The sequence below is a fragment of the Pararge aegeria genome, chromosome 4 (genome assembly GCF_905163445.1).
Source record: "Pararge aegeria chromosome 4, ilParAegt1.1, whole genome shotgun sequence".
Lineage (NCBI taxonomy): Eukaryota > Metazoa > Arthropoda > Insecta > Lepidoptera > Nymphalidae > Pararge > Pararge aegeria.
Window position 1 is genome coordinate 20,864,524 of NC_053183.1, and position 25,246 is coordinate 20,889,769.

At 38.2% G+C, this 25,246-nt stretch overlaps 1 protein-coding gene across 1 annotated transcript; it reads right to left on the reverse strand.

Moving 5' to 3' along the window:
- Positions 1-22,531: 22,531 nt before the first annotated feature.
- On the reverse strand, positions 22,532-24,467 carry LOC120623438 (60S ribosomal protein L35a). The gene is made up of 4 exons (XM_039889466.1): positions 24,331-24,467; positions 23,878-24,104; positions 23,066-23,296; positions 22,532-22,594 (listed from the first exon to the last, which is right to left on the reverse strand). Exons 2-4 carry the CDS (start codon positions 24,100-24,102, stop codon positions 22,571-22,573), a joined length of 480 nt encoding a protein of 159 aa, XP_039745400.1. The 5' UTR covers positions 24,103-24,104; positions 24,331-24,467; the 3' UTR covers positions 22,532-22,570.
- Between the last annotated feature and the right edge of the window lie 779 nt (positions 24,468-25,246).

The following is a 25,246-nucleotide window of genomic DNA, read 5'->3' on the forward strand; positions in this document are numbered from 1 at the left end:
TACCCAAGAACAGCTGAACACCCAAAAAAGTAAAAGCTTTCGTCTCTTGGATCATACGAAACAGGAATGAAACAGGAAGCCATAAAAAAAATATGAATCTTTAATATATAGTCTTCTGTGAAAGGAAATATACGGTAAACGGTAAACGTAAATGTTTTAAAAGCATGTTGTTTGTAGATACCTACATAGTTTAAAGGTGAAGCCTCAATCGTCGTCATCATCAGCCTATTAAAGTTCCACTGCTGGGCAGGGAGCCTCCCCTCTTATCCGAGGGAGGGTTTGTGAGTAGTTCAATGGCTAATAACTAATTAAAGCAGTAAGGAACCATCTCCTTGCGATTCCGACACGCACTTGATCAGGTTTTTTTTTTCAATTTATGCCCGCGCTTGGCCACAATCAATCTCAATATATCACAGTTATACCGTATAGCATTGATTAATAGCGTGTATCTGTAGCACTTAATTGTAGTGAAGTTGAATGACTTCTGTTTTCGCAGTGAGTTTTCATTTTTAGTGGAAAAGAACATTGAATGAAAATTTTATCTTTATGTACATATTTTATATGTAATGAAAGCATCAAAAGTGTGATCGACTTTGACTTTATTACTCTTAGGATTTTATAACTAGGTGTTAATAAAAAAATCGGACAAGACGAACGATTTAACATGTATGTTGTTCTAGTTGTAAGCTTCGTCGAGATACACACACCCACACGTACACAAACTTACACACACACATACACAAACACAGAATCTTGAAAACCAAGTAATTTTATAGATTATTATATACTTAAATATTATAATCTATATATCAATAAGTGGATCAAAAGCTTTGTACCCCTTTCTACGAAAATTGCGTGGACGGATGAGTATGAAATTTCCCACCCTTGTAGTTTATATAGAGATGGGAGATTTTTTTATAAGTTTTAACAATTATAGCTAGATTAAATTAATACGAGAAACATCTTATTAATTAAATGATTATGGTCGAATTTTTACCTGTGGGCGACCAGTAGTAATAATAATAAAGTATGAGCAAGCACTAAGCTCGAAGCACGTGCGGCTACACGTGTCTCGTTCTGAGTCACGTGATTTTAAACTTTACAAAAACTGATTAGAAAAGAGTTTAAAAAGTCTAACTAAGTAACTAACTAACTAACGCCAAAAAAATATTACAAAAATATTAGAATATATAAAAATAGTATATTCATTTGAACTGTATACAAACTGCTAGTAATATATTACATCAATGACAAACTATTAGACTTGTAGAACCAGACAGTTACTTGTGTAGGTTGATACGTCTCCTAAAAGCAAATTCAAGTTGTGTGTGATGTAAACCGGGGCAGTGGGACTGTATTAGACTCAACCCTAGAGCGGATTTCGCTCAAGATCCAGTCTTAACTGCAGGATATAACTGGGTCGGTACTTATAGTTTATTAAGATTACACAATCGACAATAATTACTTGTAAGTAGTATTTGTTTAAAAGTTGGATAGAAGCAGGCGTTACTTTGTGGAAATCCATGATATATTATGAAAATTAAGCTTTATTTGCTATACTCCGAGAAAAGCAGGTATGGTGTTATTTATGAATTATTCAATCCTTATACTCCACACCAAACAGATCTTCGGCAATGTACCCTCTACAAATCCTGTATATAAACATATCCTGAGGAAATTATAAATTACACCATACAGCTTCTCCTGCTTTTCGCGGAATATAGCAAATTGAGCTTAATTTTCATAATATTTGTTTAAAAGTACTAACACACTACTAACATAATATCTCGTAACACATGTACTTAATTTGCTTAGTTTGAAACAAAAATTATTCGCCACAGAGAAGAGCAAACTTTACTTTTGTAAATTATGAGAAGTAGGCAAACAAGTTTGAAATTAAAATTTACGTACGTTAGCCAATACGTTAGATATAGTCACTCCAGAAGCTTAGCAGCCCGCCCAGGTCGCCGAGTTCATGTAGTGACGCTGATGAGTGAAGGTGTGCTGCGCGTTGCTCTGCTACTCCTCTACATCGGAGCATTACGTTTGTCGGTGTTTCATCTGCCTCCATGCATGCCCTGCACAGAGGACTGTCGGTTATACCTAAAATGAAAAGGTATTTGTTTAATGGGCAATGCCATCTACTATTCTTAGTTTGATCCGGTTTAGTTGTAGTAGTTTGGCTGGCTGTTGGCATTTGCATTAGTCCAAAGCTTTTTATAAATATGGATATAGGCTTATAATGAGCCGGTAGTCTAGTATTTTACGACATAAGATCTAAATCCGATACAAACGGTAGTAGGTAGTAGTACACAAGCGCAAGTGCTGTGCTCTTACTAAGTTTCCAAAGGGACGTAGGAACATTGGCAATTAACCCGCTTTCCTTCATACTGCGTTGTCCTTAATCCGGGAAATTGCTTCGCTTAAACTTTGTTATGGCAGCTCGTGTACAATATACAGCTATGTGGTACGTATCTGGTGAAAACCTCTTCAGGAGCAATAGAAAATACTATACGAGTATAATATTAAAAAGAAAATTGTTAAAACTACCTATATTCTCGTTGGAGGCTACGGCCGTGGCTAGTCACCACCCGCTCGACAAAGCAGTGCCATCAAGCGATTTGGCTTTCGGCATGATGCCTCATGCCTCCTAGAAACCGATTAGGGATATGGGATACGATATATTATATACCATAACTCAGCCCGCTACTATCTTCGAGTTTAAAATCAACTACCACTGGGTGAAATTGCAGTCAAGAGCTAACTTGGAGTGAAGAAAGATTAATTTAAAAAATGCAGTAACCAATAAAATGTACAAAAAGCTAAATAAAAAATAATTCGGTAGATCCTAGGTAGGTGCAAGTAGGTACAAGTCATCGCGCGATTAATAACACTAATTCTACTTTCAAAAAAAAACACAAGTCAAAATTGGTTCGTCCGTTCGGAAGCTACGACGCTACAAACAATGCCACACACACACACGCACACACACGTCGTTGGTTTTTGCGTCGTGGGTTAACATAACAAATCTTCAGTGGGAAAAACACGAAATGCTGAGAAGGATAGACGGGCGCGCTGGTAGCGGCATACTCAGATGTTTTATTTTCCTAATTAGTATCTAATTATACTCGTATAAATAAATTAAGAATTTAACAAATGATAATTTTATCCTAAGAACTTTAGGTTTAAACTTAACTCTTTTATAATTTAGTTAATATATTTTATAACGTAATTAAAGAACGATTCCTATTTGAATAAAAACCTATTAATTCATCGTTCCCACCATGCCACCAGGCCACAAAATCGTTTTTGAAATGTAGTAAGTTGACTCGTTTTGGTATATATAAGAAATAAAAATCGGCTGAGCAAACAGCCGACTCGCCTGAGGTTATGCCATAAATAATCGGCATCGGAGCAACTACTGGAGTGCCGGATTCAAAGGATTAGTGAATAATTCCCAAGTTTCGAAGGAAAATAGTAAAAGGGAGTATGCGCGCCAATATTGAGGAATTATCTGGTTTAACAAGAAGTAAAACATTGTTTAATTGTTTTCACTGTGCATCCAGTTGCTACAGAATATGTTCTTAAGATAATTTTCTGCTGCTGAATTGAAGCCGTGCTTCCCTGTTGCGGGGCCCGATGCCGATCCCCGGCACGCAGTGGCGTGCACTTCATACATGCACAAATGCACTGCCTACCCTTAAATTTTTGTATAACTCATAAATGCGAAGGATTTTTCCATTTTATGCCATCTTTCTTCTTTATGCACGCCACTGCCGTCACGCCTATAATTTTTCACATTTTTAGTTCAAGCAATTAATATCAATTTAAGGATGAAGGCAAACATCGTGAGGAACACTCTGAGTCTGGTTTAAAATTCACAAGGGCATGCGATGGCTTCCAACCCGCACTGGACTAACTCGGTGGACTGAGGCCTGAGTCTTTCCCTACATATGTTAATGTACACAAATATACAGATTTGTCTGGCTGTGGTGGAAAAGCAAATTAAGCTTTTATATGATGCACTTCCGCAAGGTAACGCCTGCGTAAGTAGGTACACTCTAAGCGTTTTCTAATAGCAAATGACTTATGTTGGCTCTCCACGTGCGTACATGCTCACGCATATTCGAACTTTAGATTCCAGCCAGCATTGTCTCTTGCTACACTTTGTCACTTTGTCTCTAGTAAAATTATGCATAACCAACAAATTCAAGCCAAGGTGTCAGATGATAACGTACCTAAATCAATAAATGCTAGCTTTATAGGCCATTTCGGAAATTTATGGATTAAACCTAAGATTAAACATGTTTTTTTTCTACTTAAGGTAAGTAAGCTCAAATCTAAGACATCTTTATCATCATCCTTTGCATTTCCCACTGCTGAGGACAACATTCCTTCATCATAGGTAAAAGGAATATGGAAGTTGTAGGCTTTTTAATATTTACCACATTTCAACTTAAAACACACTTTAACCTCCCGTTAGAGTTTTCTTCTAATTAGATTAGCGTCAAAACGGACGGATATTGGAAGGAGACGTGTCAGCCTCAAGAGATAGCGTCGGAAGCGCAATATTACAGAGCAAACAGCAGCCAAATAAAAACTGGCCAACCTTCGCTGGCCGCTCGGATACCTAAAGATAAATAATCTAAGCTTGCTTGTCTAGCCAGTGCGTGTGGAGCCTGCATAACGTAGAATGGTTGCAGTCAAAAAAAGGGATGATGTAGGAAGTAGTGCTGCCGGCGACGCGAGGATAACACCAATTTCCGCGAAAGCCGAGAAATCACGACGTAGCGACGTGGCGAGCGACCACACGCCGCGCGAACGATCGCCTTTACGACCTCCGAGCAACGATTTAAGTTGCTTGTTTGTCATTTTCCACCTTTATGTACTTATACAATATATTTGGTAACGCAAGAATTTAATCTAGTTATAATACCTTCTAGGAAATAGTGTTGTCATCTAGTAGTCTTTAAATATTTATTTATTTAACTCTTTATTTGTACACCACTACACAGTTAGGAAAATAATGGATGAATACAGAGAAACACAAAGACTGGAGTAGAATACAAAAGCGGCCTTAACGCTCAGAAGCGATGCAGGCAATCTTAGGATTAGGACAGCAAGAGCGAGAACAAATAGGTGGTGTAAAATTATAAACCTACATTCAAATAACTACATACGGATACATAAACAAAAGATACACAAATAAAAAAAAGTGTGTGTTCTTATGTACACGCGTTAGCAGTTAGTTATTCTACGTTCGCAGAAATAGCGACACTAGAGCAATAGAAAAAAGGTATTGTTTGAATTATTGAAAGTCAACTGTCAAACCTTTTTAGAAAAACTAAAATGTTGACTATAGCTTACTTCATGGTGTCGGTTTTTTGTGACGGTGTGCACGAGCATCGTAAAACGCCAAAAGAAGTATAACTTCAAATATATATATATATATATATACATGTATATATATATATATATATACAATATACATGAAATTAATGAAAAAATTATTGCGCAAGATATTATGATTTAACTGCTTAAACAATATCAAGCGATTTTGCCTGTCGTATGATCGTAGGGAGAGCATTCCAAAATTTGATAGCTTTCACTGTGAAGGAAGGCTTACAAAAGTTTGTCTTGTGGAATGGCATGCTCAGTCTCAGCATTCGACATGATCTTAAGTCAAAGGGCGTTCCAACAAAGTTGAACTGTTCCTCCAAATAAGGAGGTGTTTTGGGATTAAATAACACACAGTACAGACTATAGTACTATCACTATAGTACATGCAGATCCCGATGACGGCGAATAGGGAGCCACTAGAGCTTTTGAGGAAATTCAGATACTTGGTCATACTAGCGCAGGCCAAATATGAACTGAAAAGCAAGATTTTGAAGACGCTCAAGTTTATTCAGTTGGTCCTCAGTAAGATTCAGATAGCTTGCGTCCTCATAATCTAGAATAGAGAGAAGGACAGAATGTGCCAACATAACTTTGGATACTTTTGGATCCTTAACATACCGTATAAATCGTAATTAACTTTCACGCCATTGAAATGTAAACGTAAGTGGATTATCCAAGTTGCCAACTTTAACCTGCTCTAAAACAAAGACCGCGTGCCACCTGACCACCTACATTCATTTTCCATGTGACCATTTAGAGCAATTGTTAGTGATAAACCAATAGTAGGTAACTACTTATATACGTACTTAGATTGAGAAGGTAGGGATTAAATAAGGATGTTGCTAATGATCAACTTGTTGATTATTTACGTTCTGACTCGAATACCTATCATACCTATAACCATGTTTTAATGTGTAGTTTTTGATACCAGCCTATCACACTGACTGGTAATTTCACTGAAACCAAGAAATAAGATAGATGGAACAAAGGTAATTGGTAGAGAAAAGGCTATTTTAGACAGATTTAAGGGCAAACAAAAGATTTTTGTTTAATTTGTACCACAATTCGGTATTTTCGTGCACAACTTGAATATTGTAGATCCCTGGCAAATACGTAAGTATAAGGTTTAATTGCAGAACGGCTAGCAGGAGATAAACAAAAAAAGCGCGACAAGAGGGAATAGGAGTTATTATAGTTGGATATTGTTTCCATTTGTAAGCCAATGCTCGTAGAGTTGATAAAGCTGTAAGAGAACATACAAGTTTATCCTTTTTCCGGGGAGTAAAATATCCCTATGCTAGCCGTGCTGTACAATGATAGTGAGTACGAAAACGAGGCTTAAGTACGAAAACGAGTTAAAAATTTGTTTCGGTACATTATTCTATGGAAAATTTTAGATCGGTACATATTGTTATCCTGTATCGCGTTGTTTAAAACCATTACGTGTTCTAACGACATAAGTACTTAAGTAAATAATAAATTTCAAAATAAAAAAGTACCATCACAACAAAACAATTTCGTCCGTTCATACAAATTAGCTGGAAAATCCCGACATCGTCACATTATCGTTCATTTTGCATTACATGAAAAAATAGCATGATTGGAATACAATGACTGCAAATAAACATTGAATAAGTACGGTATACTTACTTACCTACAAGATAATTAGCTATGATTTCTATTCTAGGCTCCCCTATTAGTAAATATACCTTATATACTTAACAAAAAGTCATGGAGCACAATTCACTAGTTTTTTGTACGCTTTGAAAAAAAATAATGGTGTCATTAATCTCAAACATATCGTGCTCTTATACAATAGCTGTGTGGTCCAAAAAAACAACATTAAAGTCAACTTAGGATTGTATTTTCGACGCAAAACCAGCAAAGAACTCTTGTTTGAAAAATGGCCAGTGAGCGGAACAAAAATTAGGATAGAGTTAGGATTTATAGGAAAAAAATATCATTTAAATAAAAGCATCATTGCAATTGCCCTCTTGTCTCCAGAAGTGATCCATACGTAATTAAAAACCTTACTTAAAATCGCCCTGATGGTGTTCCAAAAAAATATGTAACATATAAGCACATTAGCCTCATTAGCCAAACAAATATAATATTGTCTACACAGATTCAGAACATATAGAAACCGCGTACAAGACTAATATTGAAGCATCAAAAACCACACCACTTTTGTAGTGTTTCTAGAACAGGCGGTTAGTCACTTCATTCTATTTAGCAGTTGACAGTTATTATTTTACCTCTAATGTTCTAAAAATTTACCAAAAAATGGGGAAAATGAGAAAAGTTTGTGAGCTAGCAAAAATCTGCGGGTGTGAAGTGAGACGTGCGGGGAACTTTTTACTGTTTTTGGACACAATGCACTTCACGCAATTCTTTATTCCGTGATTCTGTGATGGTCTACGTACCACCATGGATACAGTAATTGAAGAAAATCTGAAAAGTTCTCGGTGCTATCCGTTGCATCATAAGTGGTAATTCGGTTTACAACAATCCTAAACTAAATTCAGTTCAGAAGTTCGCGCTACAAGTTACAGCTGAATTGTGGATGGCACTAATTTGATGGAAACTCCCTAGACTCAAACCTTTGGGGTTTAGCTTGCATATTCTAGACTATTTTTAGTAGCGTCATTTTGTAGGCGTCCGTTTAACGTCAAAAGTCATTTCGTTGCTCCCATCGCAGTTAATGTACTATTTTTTCTGTTCACCATTCATCATTGTTGCCGTACCTATTCATGGTGACCTGATTTCGTTACCAAATATGCCACATTATTTCAATATATTTACACTACGTGAAATACAGGCAATATACCTATTTCTATAGAGCGTAATTTAATACGGCACACATAATCGAAATTACTTATACTTACCTATTTTATTTTGATTGTTTACTTAGAATACAACGACTACTATTTTATTACGAAAGATTCGAACTTCGATACAGATAATAATTATTATTGTCGCCCTAAAAACACTCTGTCAGCTGTTATCCTGCGTTCAACGGCCTTCCTAGTGAATGGTAATTCACTAACAAAAATATTCTCGGAATTCGGATGTGGTAAAAATAATAGGTGCCATTATTATTATTCATTCATTTACCTAATGGACATAAATTCTCGATATGGGTACAGAAGGACCGAAAAAATTGTGCAGAGGTAAAAAAAAAAGCAGTAGTAAAAAAAATTACGTATTAAACAATACCAAGCAGACTTATGACTTATGTCCAGTAGCGAGTTTGTTTACTCTTGGTACTTTATAAAAGCGACGCAGTGCAAAAATTAACGTATCCGGTGCACTAGAGTGACATAAGTGGGTGATGAGTTCGGCCTTATTCGGTCAGTTGGAGTTGAGCTCCGAGGCGTACAGAAATAGTGACATTACGAGCAGCATCCAGACCACTTGGCCCCGTAGTAGAGACACCATGCTGTGTGTATTGTTTGCTAAACCTATACAGCAAATTAAGAACCTACGAGTATGTTCAAAAATATATATACCTACGTGCAACCTTAATATAACGTACCGCAATATAACGACTTCCTCGATTTAACAAATTCTTCGTAATCCCCTTGAATTGTCCATAAGAGTCAATATAAAATATACCTTTACATTGCGAACATTCTTTGCGTACAACCTCTTTATAACGAATTTTCAACTATGAAAAAAAAGTATGCATACCTCTAATTACCGAATTTTGCCAACTCAAAACCAATTTCCACAGATAATATAACTCTTAATCTTATAATGTGATTCATGTCTCGACATGTTTCGACACGCTTTTGTTTGTATAGTAATAATTGTTGTTTTGATGGAAAGTAATGTAAACACCTCTGCTCATCACTATTGTTAAAGATTTAAGTTAAAATGGCTCAGAAACGTAAAAGTTCTTTTACCTCTTTATAACGAATTTTAGACGGATATAACCTCAACATAACAAACCTCAGTTCAACGAATTACTTGATATTACGAATATTTTCTTGTTCCCCTCCGATTTGTCATATCGAGGTTGCACTGTATATGCAAATTAATGAAATTAGAAAAAAAAAACATTTTTAATAAAAAAATAATCATAAGCAAGTAATAAATGACGACCTTCTAAAATATATTGCTTTTCCCGAAGCCAAAGCCGCAGTTAATGCGTGAGAACTTCCCCCGGCACTTCACCATCAACTCCTTTATTGCGACAAACATAAATTGTTTACCAACTTCAATCATCGAAACGCAACCAGTGAAATACTTATTATTGTATAGTTCCGGTACCCATTCGTGGAATGTGTCAGTTTAACTTGAAGTATTGGTGCATCTCAAGTTACTTTAAAAGCAAAGTACCCCACAGTATTTGTTAAAAACCGTCACGAAAGCGGCCACGGGCAACAGCTAGTCTTTAAATGTCTTACAAAGGATGACGAGAATAAAAAGAAATGATCGGTTTAATAAAATATGGAAGCCCTACCGACAGAGGATGATCGCAGCTATTAATAGAGGTAGGGCAACATCTTTCAACGAACCGTCAGCTCCAGTCATACAAATGATGTGTACGACAATTATCTTGTTTGCTCCTCAACGAACTCTCAACGGATCTGTTTATTACGTACACGCACGAGTACCTGCCTACTGGAGCTTACTGTTTGTATACAGAGTTTTTTATTTTTATATCTAGCCATCTCCCCTGGTTATATTAAATACACACTCATTATCAGTTTCTATGCGGCATCGCACTGGAACACGCTTGGCGGCACGTCTTTGTCCATATTGTGGTAAGTAGCCATGGCCAAAGCTTCCTACCAAACAAGACTCGGAAAAATTATAGTGAGTTTACATACAAATCACTGCAGCAGTCATTTGTATGTAAACATAAATAAACCAAATTTCATGTGTTTTTGTTAAATTGACTTTGACAGCTGATCGGCGCAGTGGACAGCGACCCTTCTTTCTGAGTCCAAGGCCGTGGGTTCGCTTCCCACAACTGGACAATATTTGTGTGATGAACATGAATGTTTTTCAGAGTATGTGTGTTTATCTACATATTATAAGTATTTATATATTATTCATAAAAGATATTCATCAGTTATCTTAATACATGGGTACTGGTATCTTAACACAAGCTACGCCTACTTTGGGACTAGATGGCGATGCGTCTATTGTAGTACTATATATATATATATGAGTTATTAAGAAGGCAAAAGTGGGTCTAAATGGTTCGTGTGTTATTACACACGATAGCTGCGTCGCCAGTTCCATATTCTTGGCTGGACCTTGGCTGAAACACTATCGTATGTCTTCATAGTGCTGATAGCCTTAGCGGCTCGCACCTTTAACTTTTGGAAGCTATGCGAGTTTTAAGCAATTAAATATTGTGACTTGTTTTACGGTAACTAAACGAAAACATCGCGACGAAAATGCCTGAGTGCGCTCTATCCTCAAAGACGTGTGAGGTCTACCATTCCACATTGGCCAGCGTGGTATACTATGGCCTAAACCTTCCTTTTCTTGCAGGCGTCCCACGTCCTGCAGTAGGCCGAATGGGTTAATAATGACGATGAATACAAAATCAAAGTTACTAAATATTCCGTTAGTAGGTACGTACATATTGTAATCGGAATATATTGCAATCCATCACGCATATAAAGTTGCGGTTATTTATGAGTGCTGCGAGAGGATAGATGTAGGCTATTTAGGTTTACCTAATGACTGAAATGACCGGAACATTCCTATTATTTACGAACATGAACACACAGGTATTATTTGCACAAAATTACTGATTCCAATTTAAACTTAATATCAGTAGAGTGGTTTGTTTACGATGCAACTATCTTAGGGTCACCGCAGACAAGGGACAGGGCTTATGCCCTGACTCCTAACGTACCACCTTTTTCTAGCACCCATCCGTAAATTATATTCTTACATTATAATATGCAGAGAATAAAGAAGAAGCACGAATCTTAGTTTTTACAAATTTGTGAATTGGTCACACACAAAAGTCGATGAAAACAGTTAAAAATCTCTACCCAGCATCGATCAATTGTTACCGTCATCTTGTGTCTAGCGCCTAGGTACCATTTTGAACGAACAGACACGGAGGCCGGAGGGAGCAGTAAACAATGATGCGTGAATATTATACACGGACTTTTGTCAGTCTGATTGCACGGCTGTCCGACGGATGTACTTGACTTCGACGAGATGTAGGTCTGGTTCCGGACGGAGATATGACATACACTTGACAACTGCGTGAGTGACACAGAGAGACAGACATGACATGTCAGGCTGACAGCACATTCATTTTCACATTCGCGTTATCAATTTAATACGTAAGATTTTATTATGCGTAGTTAGTCTACAAAAAGACGTAAACTTCCTTCTCAGAAAGGCTTTTTAATCATTACATTATCATCATCATATCAAAAGTAAGGCCAAACAAATAAACAAACACACTTTTGCATTTTTTATATTAGTATTGATCACGTTTCCTAATGTAGTTCTTCTGGAGGCTTTTCCACACAATATACAAATATGTGTTTGTTATAATATACACATTATAATTTTGACATTAAGTTGCCACCAGCTCACCACTCAGCAAAAAAAATACGGCATCAGCTAGTTCCAAGTTGTAGATCTACGACCACGCAACAATAATTATAAATTCAAATTAATTTATTTCAAGTAGACCTAGTTTACGCACTTTTGAATCGTCAGGTCAATCTGTTTGTAGAGACTACCATCGGTTCGGAAGGCATATTCTTCCAAGAAGAAGCCGGTAAGAAACTGAACAGTGTTTCTCTTTCAACATCATCTGTCGTACGAGGGGTGTGCTTCCAAGCAATCACGGAGAAACCAATTTGAGGCATTTTTTTTTATAACCTGCAGTAAACCCTTCCACGTGAGAGCCCTTCCAATGCATTGTTATCATCATGAGGTAAGGTCGCGGTCAATGCAGTCTAACCTTGGAAGAAGAAGAAAAATTATGTCTACGACACTTATTTGGAATCGCACAAAACACGCGACAAACATACCCTACCGAAGTAGTTCGAACTGGCACTGCGTAGTATCGTAAATCAAAGTTCTTACATCTGGTGAACTTGAGCACGCGAGAAGCTGTTTCAAATTACTGCAACTGAAATACTTACATGCGATGTTGTTGCGCAGTTATATAAAATATGTAACGTCGAAGGCGGGGGAAGGTTAACAACTGTAGAGGTGCCTATAACAAAACTATATCTAATAAAGCGGGCTCCAAAAACGCAGCGTTGGTCGGCCCACAACGAGGTGGCGAGACGACATCAAACGAGTCGTCTAAAACTTGCAAGCATTTTGTCAGCAATAGAGTTATACAAATGTCGAATTCCTTGCCTAAATATGAAATGACTGCAGTATCACTGAATCAGTTCAAGAATAGACTGGACAAACATCAAAAAAACAAAGAGCAAAAGAAATTATATATACGCACCGGCGACAGCTATTCAGTCTATTATATATTAATAATAATAATAATCAGAGTCGCTGGGAGCCGCTGGAAACAAACGGCCATGGACCGTGGATTGTCTACAAGAGAACTATGTTCAGCAGTGGACGTCAATCAGATAAAGTGACGATAATGATAATGAGACCTCCAATTGCAAACCTCATCATTGCGTGTGAAAGGTTCGTGGCTATAGTTGAGGATCAAGGTTGTCGAGCAGGGTTAGGTTGTAATGAATAATTTATTACTAAAACATGATGTTAAACATCAAGGGCTGCTGTTCTCAAAATTAGGGCAAGGTGAAAGGAAAAATGGTAATCAACAAAAAAATGTCAAAAGTAGGCTAAGCGCTAACATAGTTAGTTAAATTGAAGGTTATCTGAGATAACCATATCACGCTATTCAATAAATAATATGAGACTCGGCCTTCGATCTGCCCACGCGGGGACATTGAAGGGCCGAAGGTCGTGTTAGGTGGACGCGATTCCGTAGAGCCAAGGGTAAGTTCACACAAAATTGTAACTCACTAGATTACATTAAATTATAGATAATCTATAATCTATTATTTTATAAATGAAGCATTATTGACATCGGTATATCTTGTTTTTTCTTGAGATGACAGCACGGAAGAAGTCACGAGTTTAATGTCGTAATGTATTTACAAAACAAAGAATGAACGTAAAGAGGAAAAAAATCCGTAACACATTATTTTTGTGAAACCTTAACCGGGAATATTTCTACCTCTCCGATTTTGCAACATTTCTCATTCATGCTCCGCTTCATCGTATCATGATGTTATGTCTTATAGTCTTCCTTGATGAAGATACTAGCTACCACAAAAAGGTTTCTTCAATGTTCCTGAGAGTAGCGCGTTCAGCAAAACAAACGTTGGTTTTCACATCCAATACGCACCGTTAGAAAGCCATTGCAAATGTCACCAGAACCCCGTGACCAACCCAATGATGCATCGCCCGGCCCCGTCGCTCCACGCATGAGCAGCCGCGGAGTTTTCTACGCGAGAAACCCGTGGCCTCAGTACAAGATTTTCGCGCTCGCAATCGATGAGTCGTTTTCGAGTATGAAATACTTGAACATCAAAGTAAAATGGATCTTTGTTTTATATAGTAATAATTGACGGATCAAGCCCATCTAAGGGTTAGTGTAAAACTATCACCTGTTAACGGAGCAACACTTCACAGGGCAAGCCAGGAGCCATACATCAATTTGGGGCGTTGGTGTTAAATCTCATGTACCTGAAATTACACCGACAACCATGCCCTTTGACCGGAATACTAGCAGCAGAAATAAGCATGGTGCAAGTACTTACCCGAACAAGATCTGTCACAAAAAGTCACTGTGTACTGCTACTAAAATTCATATGCATTTTTTTATAGGTCAAACATGCTTAGCATTAAGGACTACGTGGACGATTAAAATTATAGCTCTAACCAGGTTGCTTCTTTGATAGTTTTAAATGACAATGTAAGATGGTGGTAACAAAAAAACCAGCTAAGTTTGTTGTGGGCTTCTTCTTAGATCAGGGCGCATTTGGAACCCTCGTAACTTTAGTTTTAAGTTGACAAATTTAGTTATCGCCATCAACTCACTTCTATTTAACATGTAATTTGCGCATCAAAAGTGCCATCTATGTGCCTATTTGAATAAAGACATACTTTGGCTTTAGCTCTGGATTTTGACACAAGGTTTTGAAGCAAAAATCAGAAATACAGGCTACTCTAAAGCAAGTGTAATAAACCTATTTTTCTTTGACAATACAGAGTTTGATATGCGAAAACGACTACTCGATTACGAGCGACAAAATCTTGTACTTAGACTACCGGTATCAGCCCACACCGCACCGCGCCGCGTCGCACCCGCCACTGTGATGCGAAAGCGATAAATGGAGCGGCGCGGGTTGCGGACGCGTGGCGGGCCCTCACTCGCAAACTGCTGCAAGATGAAACAGAACCTACGGCACATGAGTACATGCGTGATATGAAAGTCTCTCTCTTTCCAAACTTTACAAGGTGCATGTCCACGGCACAATTCCTCTATCGGTTTAAGAAATACTTAGGCCTATTAATGGTGCGTATTATTATTGTCACATGTGATTGGCACCGAGTGGTGTTGATATATTGACGTATTCAGTTAGTAACGCAGCCATAAGCAAACATTATTGAAATACGACTGGTAGTACCTACGACTAGGTGCATTTGAAGCGCTGATAGCGCATTGCACATGCAAAGAAATCCAGGTGTCTATGCATTTCGTTTGTGTCATACTCAATAACGAGTTCACGTGCTTCTTGATGGGTACATCAATATCTACAAAGGATCTATAAAGGTGATGGATCGAGTACTCGTTTATTACTCGGTAACTGGGATACTCGGGTTTTTGATTATAAGGTACTCGTACCCAGCCGAAAGCTCGGCTTAAATGCCTCGTGATTCGGCTAACACGAGTCAGATAGTAAGGTACTGGGAATTTGTATAAAAGCTTTCAGTTTCCCTATTTTTTTTAGGTAATCGATAGGTTTAACAAGTGTTTTTTATTATTTTATTTATAGAAATTTATTCTCAGTTGCCGTTTTAAGAATTGTTTTAAAGTTAACTTACTAGGCAGAATAGTTCTTCTTTATGCTCACTTAAGAAAAAATCGAGAACGACACTTGCTTCCTGTATACGAGACTTACTTAACTTGCATAAGGACACTTGCACTATGTATGCGCGACTTACTTAATGTGCATAAACGACACTTGCTATCTGTATACGAAACGTACTTAACTTACATAAAAGACACTTGCACTATGTATGCGCGACTTACTTAACTTGCATAAACGACACTTGCTTTCTGTATACGAGACGTACTAAACATGCATAAAAGACACTTCTTCCTATATACGAGACGTATCAAAATTGCATGAAAGGCACTTGCTTCTTGTATACGAGACGTACTAAACATGCATAAACCACACTCGCGCACTGTATACGAGACGTACCAAACTTGCATAAACCACACTCGCGCACTGTATACGAGACGTACTAAACATGCATAAACCATACTCGCGCACTGTATACGAGACGTACTAAACTTGCATAAACCACACTCGCGCACTGTATACGAGACGTACTAAACATGCATAAACCACACTCGCGCACTGTATACGAGACGTACCAAACTTGCATAAACCACACTCGCGCACTGTATACGAGACGTACTAAACTTGCATAAACCACAATCGCGCACTGTATACGAGACGTACTAAACTTTCAAAAAAACACTTGCTTACAGTGTACGAGACGTACTTAACTTGCATAAAAGACACTTGTACTATGTATACGAAACGTACTAAACTTTCATAAACCACACTTGCTTCCTGTATACGAGACGTAATAAACTTGCATAAACGACACATGCTTCCTGTATACGAGACGTACTAAACCTGCATAAACGACAATTGATTCCTGTATACGAGACGTACAAAACTTGCTTGAAAGGCACTTTCTTCCAGTATACGAGAAGTACTAAATTTGCATAAACGACACATGCTTCCTGTATACGAGACGTACTAAACCTGCATAAACGACAATTGATTCCTGTATACGAGACGTACAAAACTTGCTTGAAAGGCACTTTCTTCCAGTATACGAGACGTACTAAATTTGCATAAACGACACATGCTTCCTGTATACGAGACGTACTAAACCTGCATAAACGACAATTGCTTCCTGTATACGAGACGTACAAAACTTGCTTGAAAGGCACTTTCTTTCAGTATACGAGACGTACTAAATTTGCATAAACGACACATGCTTCCCGTATAAACTTGCATAAAACATACTCGCGCACTGTATACGAGACGTACTAAACTTGCAAAAAAGGTACTTGCTTCCAGTATACGAGACGTACTAAACTTGCTTGAAAGGCACTTGCTTCCAGTATACGAGACGTACTAAACTTGCAAAAAAGGTACTTGCTTCCAGTATACGATACGTACTTAACTTGCATAAAAGACACATGCGCTGTGTATGCGAGACGTACTATACTTGCATAAACGGCACATGCTGCCTGTATACGAGACGTAATAAACTTGCATTAAATACACTTACGCCTTATATACGAGACGTCCAAAACGTGCATAAACGAAACTTGCTTCCTGTATACGAGACGTGATAAACTTGCATAAAATACTCTTGCTTCATGTATGTATGTATTCGAGACGTTTTCAGACAACTTAAGGAAGGTAAGATTTTTCTGAATTTTGTTAAGCCCTCTAGTGAAGCAGGCAGAAGCCAAGATACAGTCAAGAATAAGGAAATGGTGACGAAGCTAACGTGTGTAATATTACACGAACCATTTAGAGCCACTAAATAACTCAAAATCTATTTAACATAAACACATGAAATTTGGTTTACTTATAGAAACCCATTGAATTAACTAGAACCCCAACATTTATAAGCACACCTCAAACGGTTATTGAGATATTAACGTCTATAAATAGGAAAGCATCAGTAACCAAAGAATTTTACGATTTCGTAATAATATTATAGCGCACGCAATATTTTAACACCTAGCGCCTGTCACAGTTTCATAGCAAATACCTACTTACGTGTTTAATAATAATATATAATATTTAACAGAAAAGTATAAATAATAATTGACCGAACAAAGCTATGTTTTAGAGTTAGTTTCGGTGAAATCGCATTTGGTCCGTCCGTGTGTCAGAGCCCTTGTCACTTCCGAATTAAGGAACGTAGTAACACCAAAATCACAAATAATGTGTTAACGGTGCGTAGGTTGAGCCACACATCTAAATTGCAGTTTGCATCAAGTCTTCGTCGGCATACAGAAAGGCAATCAAAGCAAAGATGAAACAGTCCTTTGCAAGTAGGGTTGCCACGAAAACTACTTTCATTAAAACTTTCGTGAGCTATAAGTTTTCTCACTTCGCTTCTGGTTCGCGTCCGGACTGTTGATCCAGGTAGGATCAATTCATTCACATTAAGCTAGGCATGTTATCTTTATTTTTGCTTACTAGCTGTGCCCCACCATTCACTAGGGGTTCGAGCCATGTGCTAGCTAACTAAGGCAAACTTCCTTACTCCATATTGCATGCGAAAATGTGGTTGTTAGTTTGTCCTTCCTTTATGCCCTAACTTGGCAACCAAACAAATTGATTTTTTGCAAAGAGTCAGGTGAAAAGATAAAGGCTATATTCAATGCAACTTTTTATCCCAAGGAAACAAACCACATTGTAAAGAATTGTAATAAACGCGGTCAATAGCTAGTTGAGTAAATTATGTTGGCGTAAGTTAGAAGTGCGTGTTGGAGATCAAATTCGGTCGCATTGAAAGGAAGGCTGAAGCCCTAACCATGAGGCTAGTGTCCCGATAGGCTCTACTCGTACGTCCATTCCGATTTCCATACGCTAAACCTTTGAGTTACAGACACTTCAAATTGGCAGCCCTATAGAAGGTTCTCGTAGCTATCTCTCCGGGAGCATGCATAAAGGTACGGTGTCTGAACGACGGCGGTGTGGGGATCGATTCGCAATAAGTGGGAATCCGTGCCACGACTCCCGGCGCCGCCCGTGTAATAATGGAGCTGGTATATTGACGCTGCAGACAGCGAGGCTTATCTATAAACTTCACGTCGCTCAGCGTGCTATAAAACTGAACTAGGTATCTATGCTTGAGATTTCTAGTGCAATGAAACTATTCGCCAAAGAACCATGGTCGCAGGTAGGGCTGCATCGGTTGACAGATAAATAAATAAATATACTACGACAATACACTCATCGCCATCTAGCCCCAAAGCAAGCATAGCTTGTGGTATGGGTACTAAGATTACTGATGAATACTTTTATGAATAATATACATCAATATAATAGAATATACATATAAACACCCAGACACTGAAATACATTCATGCTCAATACACAAACATTTTCTAGTAGTGGGAATCGAACCCACGGCCTTGGGCTCAGAAAGCAGGGTTGCTACAAATTGCGCCAATCGGCCGTCAAGGACCGATGGATATTGGAGTCGAGCGGAGACCATGTACGTATTGGCGAACGTAGATTTTGTAGTCAACTTTCCGAAAGCAGCTCTCATCGACTGCATGCCAAAAGGTAGAATTTCTATTGCATAAAAAAAAGTATAGATGTCTTTTTAAATAGCGCAGGGAAAGCGATCTACATAGTCCAGCATACTGCAACTTAACTACTGTCGCTAGTTACTATATGTGGAGCCAGTGGACTGACAGACCTACCACAGTATGACATAATAGATACAGTACTTCGATGAGAGCTCGTGGTAAATGCCAACGTCTCATCGTCTAAACTGCGTTGGGAGAATATAATTCTGTATCAAACAGGCTACGTAACTCAGTCACTACCGAGGTCATTATGGTTCGTTGGACTTCTGTAAGACTCCGAAGTTCCGACTCTGCGTAAATATATACGTTCGAAATGATATTCCTCCAAATATAGGTAAGTTAGGTAAATCTTGGTTCCATTGCTATCAACATTAAATAAATATTACAATTTCTTCTTTTTTATAGCCTGTTAGCCTGTTAAGTTTCTTCATTCATTGTCATCACTCAAATGTTGAACTGTTGAATATATATTTTTTTAATTTTGATGGAGTGGGTTATCTTATAGGCCCAGGGCGCGGAGTATTTTAATATTATTGATTTAGTATGTTACTACTGTAAGCTTACTGAGTATTACCATGCTCGGCACGACCCGGAAATCAAACCGAATCCACAGTCGAGCATCCTAGACCAACGAGGCATTAATAGTAAGGTCAAACATATAACACACTTCATATAGCATTTAGAGTTACAAATAGCGTATAAATAGACAGGTCCGCATTATTTATGTATCGAACAATGGCAGGGAGATGCCGCGTGACACGATAACCCACTTCCTGCGCCAATCAATAGCGGCGCCGCGCGCTGCAGCCGCCGCCGGTGGGCAGGCCTAGCTGCAGGCGGAATCAGGATCGTAGAGGCACTGACCACACTAGTAAAACTACAAGACCTACTAACGACATGAACTTCCCTAGGTGGAAAGTGGCGAGTGTTGACACAGCATAAGATCGTACTAACCTGTTTCCTAATTTCTTTTTTTTTTATTCCACTACAAGTTAGCCAATGACTGCAATCCTACATAGGCAAATGAAGATGTTTAAAATGGCAACGGGCTAACCTGTTTTGGGTATTAAACCCCTAATCGGTTTACACGCGACATCGTACCGGAACGCTGAATCGTTAAGCGGCACGTCTTTGTCGGTAGGGTGGTAACCAGCCACGGCAGAAGCCCCCCACCCGACCAGACGACAGAAATTTTGAAATTGTAAATTCCAAAATCGTGCCTGCCAGGGATCGTGCCCGGGACCTCACACTTTGAAACCACAGGGCTTACAGCTGCGCCGGAGAGGTCGTCAGGGAAGTGTATGGCAGTTCAATGAAGCCCTGATTAGTTCCTATGCGGCATCGTACCGAACCACTAAATCGCTTGGCGGCACGTCACGTCTATACCGGTAGGGTGTTAACAAGCCACGGGAAAACCGTAAAAGAAATCTGGATAAATTCTGAAATTAAACTCCCAAACTGTTTACCGGGAATCGAACTTCGACTTAAGATCACAGCGCTTCCCACTGGGCCAGGAAAGTATACATGAACACTTTCACATATTTCAAGCTTAATTCATTTCGGAATAAAAAGAAGTATCATATATGCAAACACACAATACGGATCGATAGTCCGGAAAGTGGGTTGCCGTGCCACAGCCCGGCCTCACCGGGAGATGTCCCGGTGTAGTCAAATAAGAGTATCGCTCAGTGAGCCCGTAGTGGGCGACTCACCTCGCCAGGAGGGTTAAACTCTTCGTTTTTCTTAACATTAACATCGAAATCCTCATATTTATGTCCCAAATTAGTATTAACCCTCCTCCCATATGAGGGACTAGCAGCTGTTGCCCACAGCTTGTTGCGCCTTTTTTATAAATCCCACGGGAATCGTACATTTTTTCGGAACAAATCACTAAGTCTTAATCTAAGTCTATTGAAAATTTAATTCAAATTGGAAAATAACAAACATCCATACATCCATCCGTAAGTTACTGTAAGTTAATAAACGCTTTAATTTTACAACACCTTTAGTACAGATAGGTATACATTTGGCGGCCTTATAGCTTCGGAGCGATTTCGGTTAGATACCTTAAGAAAAATTGCATAAAAGACGGCTAAATAAGGACACATACTTGGTCTTGGTCTTTACTTTATTACGTGTGCGATATGTACCTTGTTACTACTCCCTGTTGCCTATACACAGCATTGAGCATTTGCCCCAGATTAATATGATACTACTAGTAGTGCCACTCAAATGTTTATTATTTAAGCAGTGCCACAATATGGAACCACATGACATCGCAGTTGCACATGTCAGTGACCACGCGGTTCTGCGATTTTTACACAGATGGCAGCACCCAAAAATTAATATTAAAATTCTACAATAGAGGTCAGTGGTATCACAGAATTTAAAATGGTAGGTACCTACCTAGCATTGATGAACAGGAACTAAACCCAACTAAATAGTACGCAACGGTGCGAAATTATCAGACACCTAACGTCTCAGTATTTTCTGAGGTTATAGTTGTTAGATTAGTTACTACTTACCAAAATTTTTGTGTGTAGACATAAAGATACTCCTTTGTATACACAGGCATATTACACGCCACGCCAAATTGACGCTTTTAACGAAATTAGGCGCGCAGCTGCGCTTCCAAATATATTTCTGATTATAGCGTGCAGATAGCTGCGGCTCAATCGCAGCTTGTGTATCATGCTACATATTTTACTGCATATTACCATAGCTCCTAACTCCTCTAATTATCATGGCAGTATAGATGTCAATGTCAATGTTACAGATTCGGTTGTGCATAAATCTGAACAAAGTTAAACTAAATTTACAGATTGTGTGCTGTCCTTTTCACAATGATTGTGACAAGGACAGCACACACAACAATCACATTTATCGTGATCATGCAGATGTTGAGAAATGTCAATTTAATTAATGCACAATTATTAAATACTATACAGAACTGGCGTCACTCTGTGAAAGGCTTTAAATCAGTATACTGTAACAACACTATAATTTTTGCGAAAGTTGTATATACTTGGTCCATATTTGAAAAGACATCCATGGTATATAGTGGTTCACATAACCACTATTACGCCAATGATGTCTTGCTTATAAGTCTTGTAATTTTCTCTGGTTTGGGAGGGTTCATCTGATGCTGGTTACCCACCCTACCGACAAAGCTGTGCCGCCAATCTGCTAAGCGTTTCAGGATGATGCAGCATAGACACCAATTGAAGTTCCATACTCCAAAAAAGCTTGCCCATTACAATCTTAAGACTGCATTATCACTTGCCATCAAATGAGACTGATGGACAAACTTGTGGATTAAAATATCTATATCCGTATTCATCATTTGTAACATTAGGGCACCAAAATACACCTGGTTTCCACCAATCTGGTTATTTAATTAATTATTTTTCAAGAGGATACAAGACAGTTATTCTAAAACTGTCAAAACATTGTATCAAAAATGTTATGTCTACATAATATTATTGTTTCCAAAATGAAAAACAGGCCTTTGGGTTTTGTTTTATTTTAGACTTATATTACAAAGGTTTAGATCCTTGATGGATACAACATCTGAAAAGAGGGAAAAAAAACATTATTAGTAAAATATGAATTAAGGCAATATAGTGTTCAATCTAACCAGGTGGTTCAAGGTGTGGCACTTTACTAGAACCACTTAATTGGTGGACAGGAGCCACCCGGACACACGAGTCTCAAGATAGTAAATTTCATACAAAAATTGAGGTGGAGTGACATGAATTTGCCATGTGTTGTTGGTTCAATTGCAAGCTTATTTCTGCTGACAAGCAGCTTTGCTGTGGACTGGCAATGAAGGGGGCAGTTGCTGGTGTAATTAAAAGCACATAAAGCTCAACATCTGCACTGCAGGTTATTGGGCACAGGGCAGCACTTTGTAGGATGTGTTTCTAGCATGCCATGCTAAGTGTTGCCCTGTTTATAGGCAATTTTTTGTCCATATACCATCAAATGGACCATCTGTTCAGAAAATTTGATCCAGCGTATTAATAGAAAAATATTTCTTACCACGCGTATTCTGTGTCCCATAGCTTGTGCAGGTAAGTTAGACTTGAACCTGGCACGAAGGCTGCCAGAGCTGCCGTGAGGCCGGGTCACTTTGCCCCAGATTGCACGCAGCTTAGTCTTCTTGCCCCGTGGCCCTCCGGGGATGGGAGTCCTCTTCTTTGCTCTGTATACATACACACACTTCTTGCCAGTGTAGAACATTGCATCTTCTCTGTTACGTGCACCTTCAACCTGGAAATATGAAACATAATTGAATATTTGCATAAGTTTATGAAAAGAAATATAAATATTTCATAACTTTATCAGTGAATATTTTGTCAACACTAGTTGTTCAGGTTTCAAATGTCATAAACCATCATTTAGAAATAAAATAATTTATTATTTTATTCCCTATAAATATTATGGATAGAATTGCTACCTTCATATTAATAATTTTAATAAAATACTGGTTGTACCCACCCATGCTTTGCTAAGACCCTGTTTCCCAAAGTAACTCAAGGAATAAATTATATACTTGAAACGCTTATAAGTTGTAACTAAGTGTAACATTTTTAAGTCAATTCAAGAGAATGTAATAGCTGAGTAAAAGTGTAAAAGTTAAGCAAACTAGAACATATTGAAGTTGATGTTGGTGTAGAATTTTTGAATAACAAATACTGTATTCTATAAAACTTTAACAATACTACTAATGTAATATTATTGTTTCTAGGTTAATTTTTATCTCATATTTCCGCTATATAATATATACGTATCTAAATTTTAGATACAGGCAACAATTACAACTACAAAAACATAACCTCAAAATTACATACTTTTAGGAGAGCTGTGTTTTCATGCTGGTTGCGAAGACCACGTCTGTACCCTGAGAACACTGCTTTAGCATACAGCCTTCCGTGGCGGGCCTTAGATGACACCTTACGAACGGCCTTTGGGGGCTCAGCGGGTGCTGCGGGAGCCGCCTTCGCTGCCTTCTCCTTGGGGGCTTTGCTTTTGGGCGCCTTCGCCTTGGGCGCAGTCGACGGCGCAGCGTCACTCATTCCTTAAACCCAACGTTAAAACCACTACAATAAAATTATCACGTATTGTCAAGAGGTTATGTTGACAGCTAAGATACAATTAATCTAAAGTTATCTCCATTCGAATCACCAATCCACTACTTTACATTCAGAGACAGTATTTAAATATTAATCGCACAACTGAAATGATCTATATTTTAAATAAATAAAAGGGGTTTTATTAAAATATCACAATTTTACTAAACTAACCGGACACTGTTTTGCTTGCAGAAATAAAAGAAAGAACCTGTGTTGCCAGTTGCAACCTAACAATTTAAGTCGTACTCAACCGGAATCATCCGACTCTATCCTAACTTCACTTCAAAATTGTTTTTTATACTTTTTTACTTCTAAAGTGTATGTTTGTTTCCTATGTTTTGGCCCAAGCGCCGAAATGGACACAACGGTATCTTTTTTTAACCGGAATATTAGCCAGGGCCCGTTTCCGCTAAACTAAAAAAATAACTTTTGTTACCTATGCATGGCTTATTAGCCAAAGATAGATTGCTTGGATTCTGGATGCAGGTAGGACTTTTTACCCGGTAAATGCTTTAAATACAGTGGAAATTTTATGAACAAAAGTACCAACACTTGCCGGCATATATAGTTTACGATAGTAAAAGCGATGGTCAAACCAAGGCGTGAAGTTACTGAACTGGGTATCGGAACCAGTAAGTTCTTGCTGTTTAAAAAAGTTTTGAGTAGATTCGATTTAAAAGCTGTTTTCTCAATAAAATACTTTCCATTAAGAAGGAAGAAAGTGATCATGGTCGCACTGACATGCAGTGCGATGATGATGAGTTTTAAAAAATTGGAAAAACGGGGAAAAATCTCATTCTGAGAACTCCCGAGGTGTGCGATGTTTAAGCGGTGAAAGTTACGCCAAGCCCAAAACTGTATGACGGAATTATTACTTTTCTAAACAAAGTTCGTCACAGAATATATCTTTAAAGGTTAACTCATATGTGAACTGAAGTTGCGGGGATCGCTACTAATTAAAGTAATGTAATTGACTCTGACCAACTGACTCTATGTGTGACATAGGTAATAGGTATGGTGCCTAAATGAAAAATTATGAGAACTGAGAAACTTTCGTTCCTAATAATTATTAAATTACACATGGTAT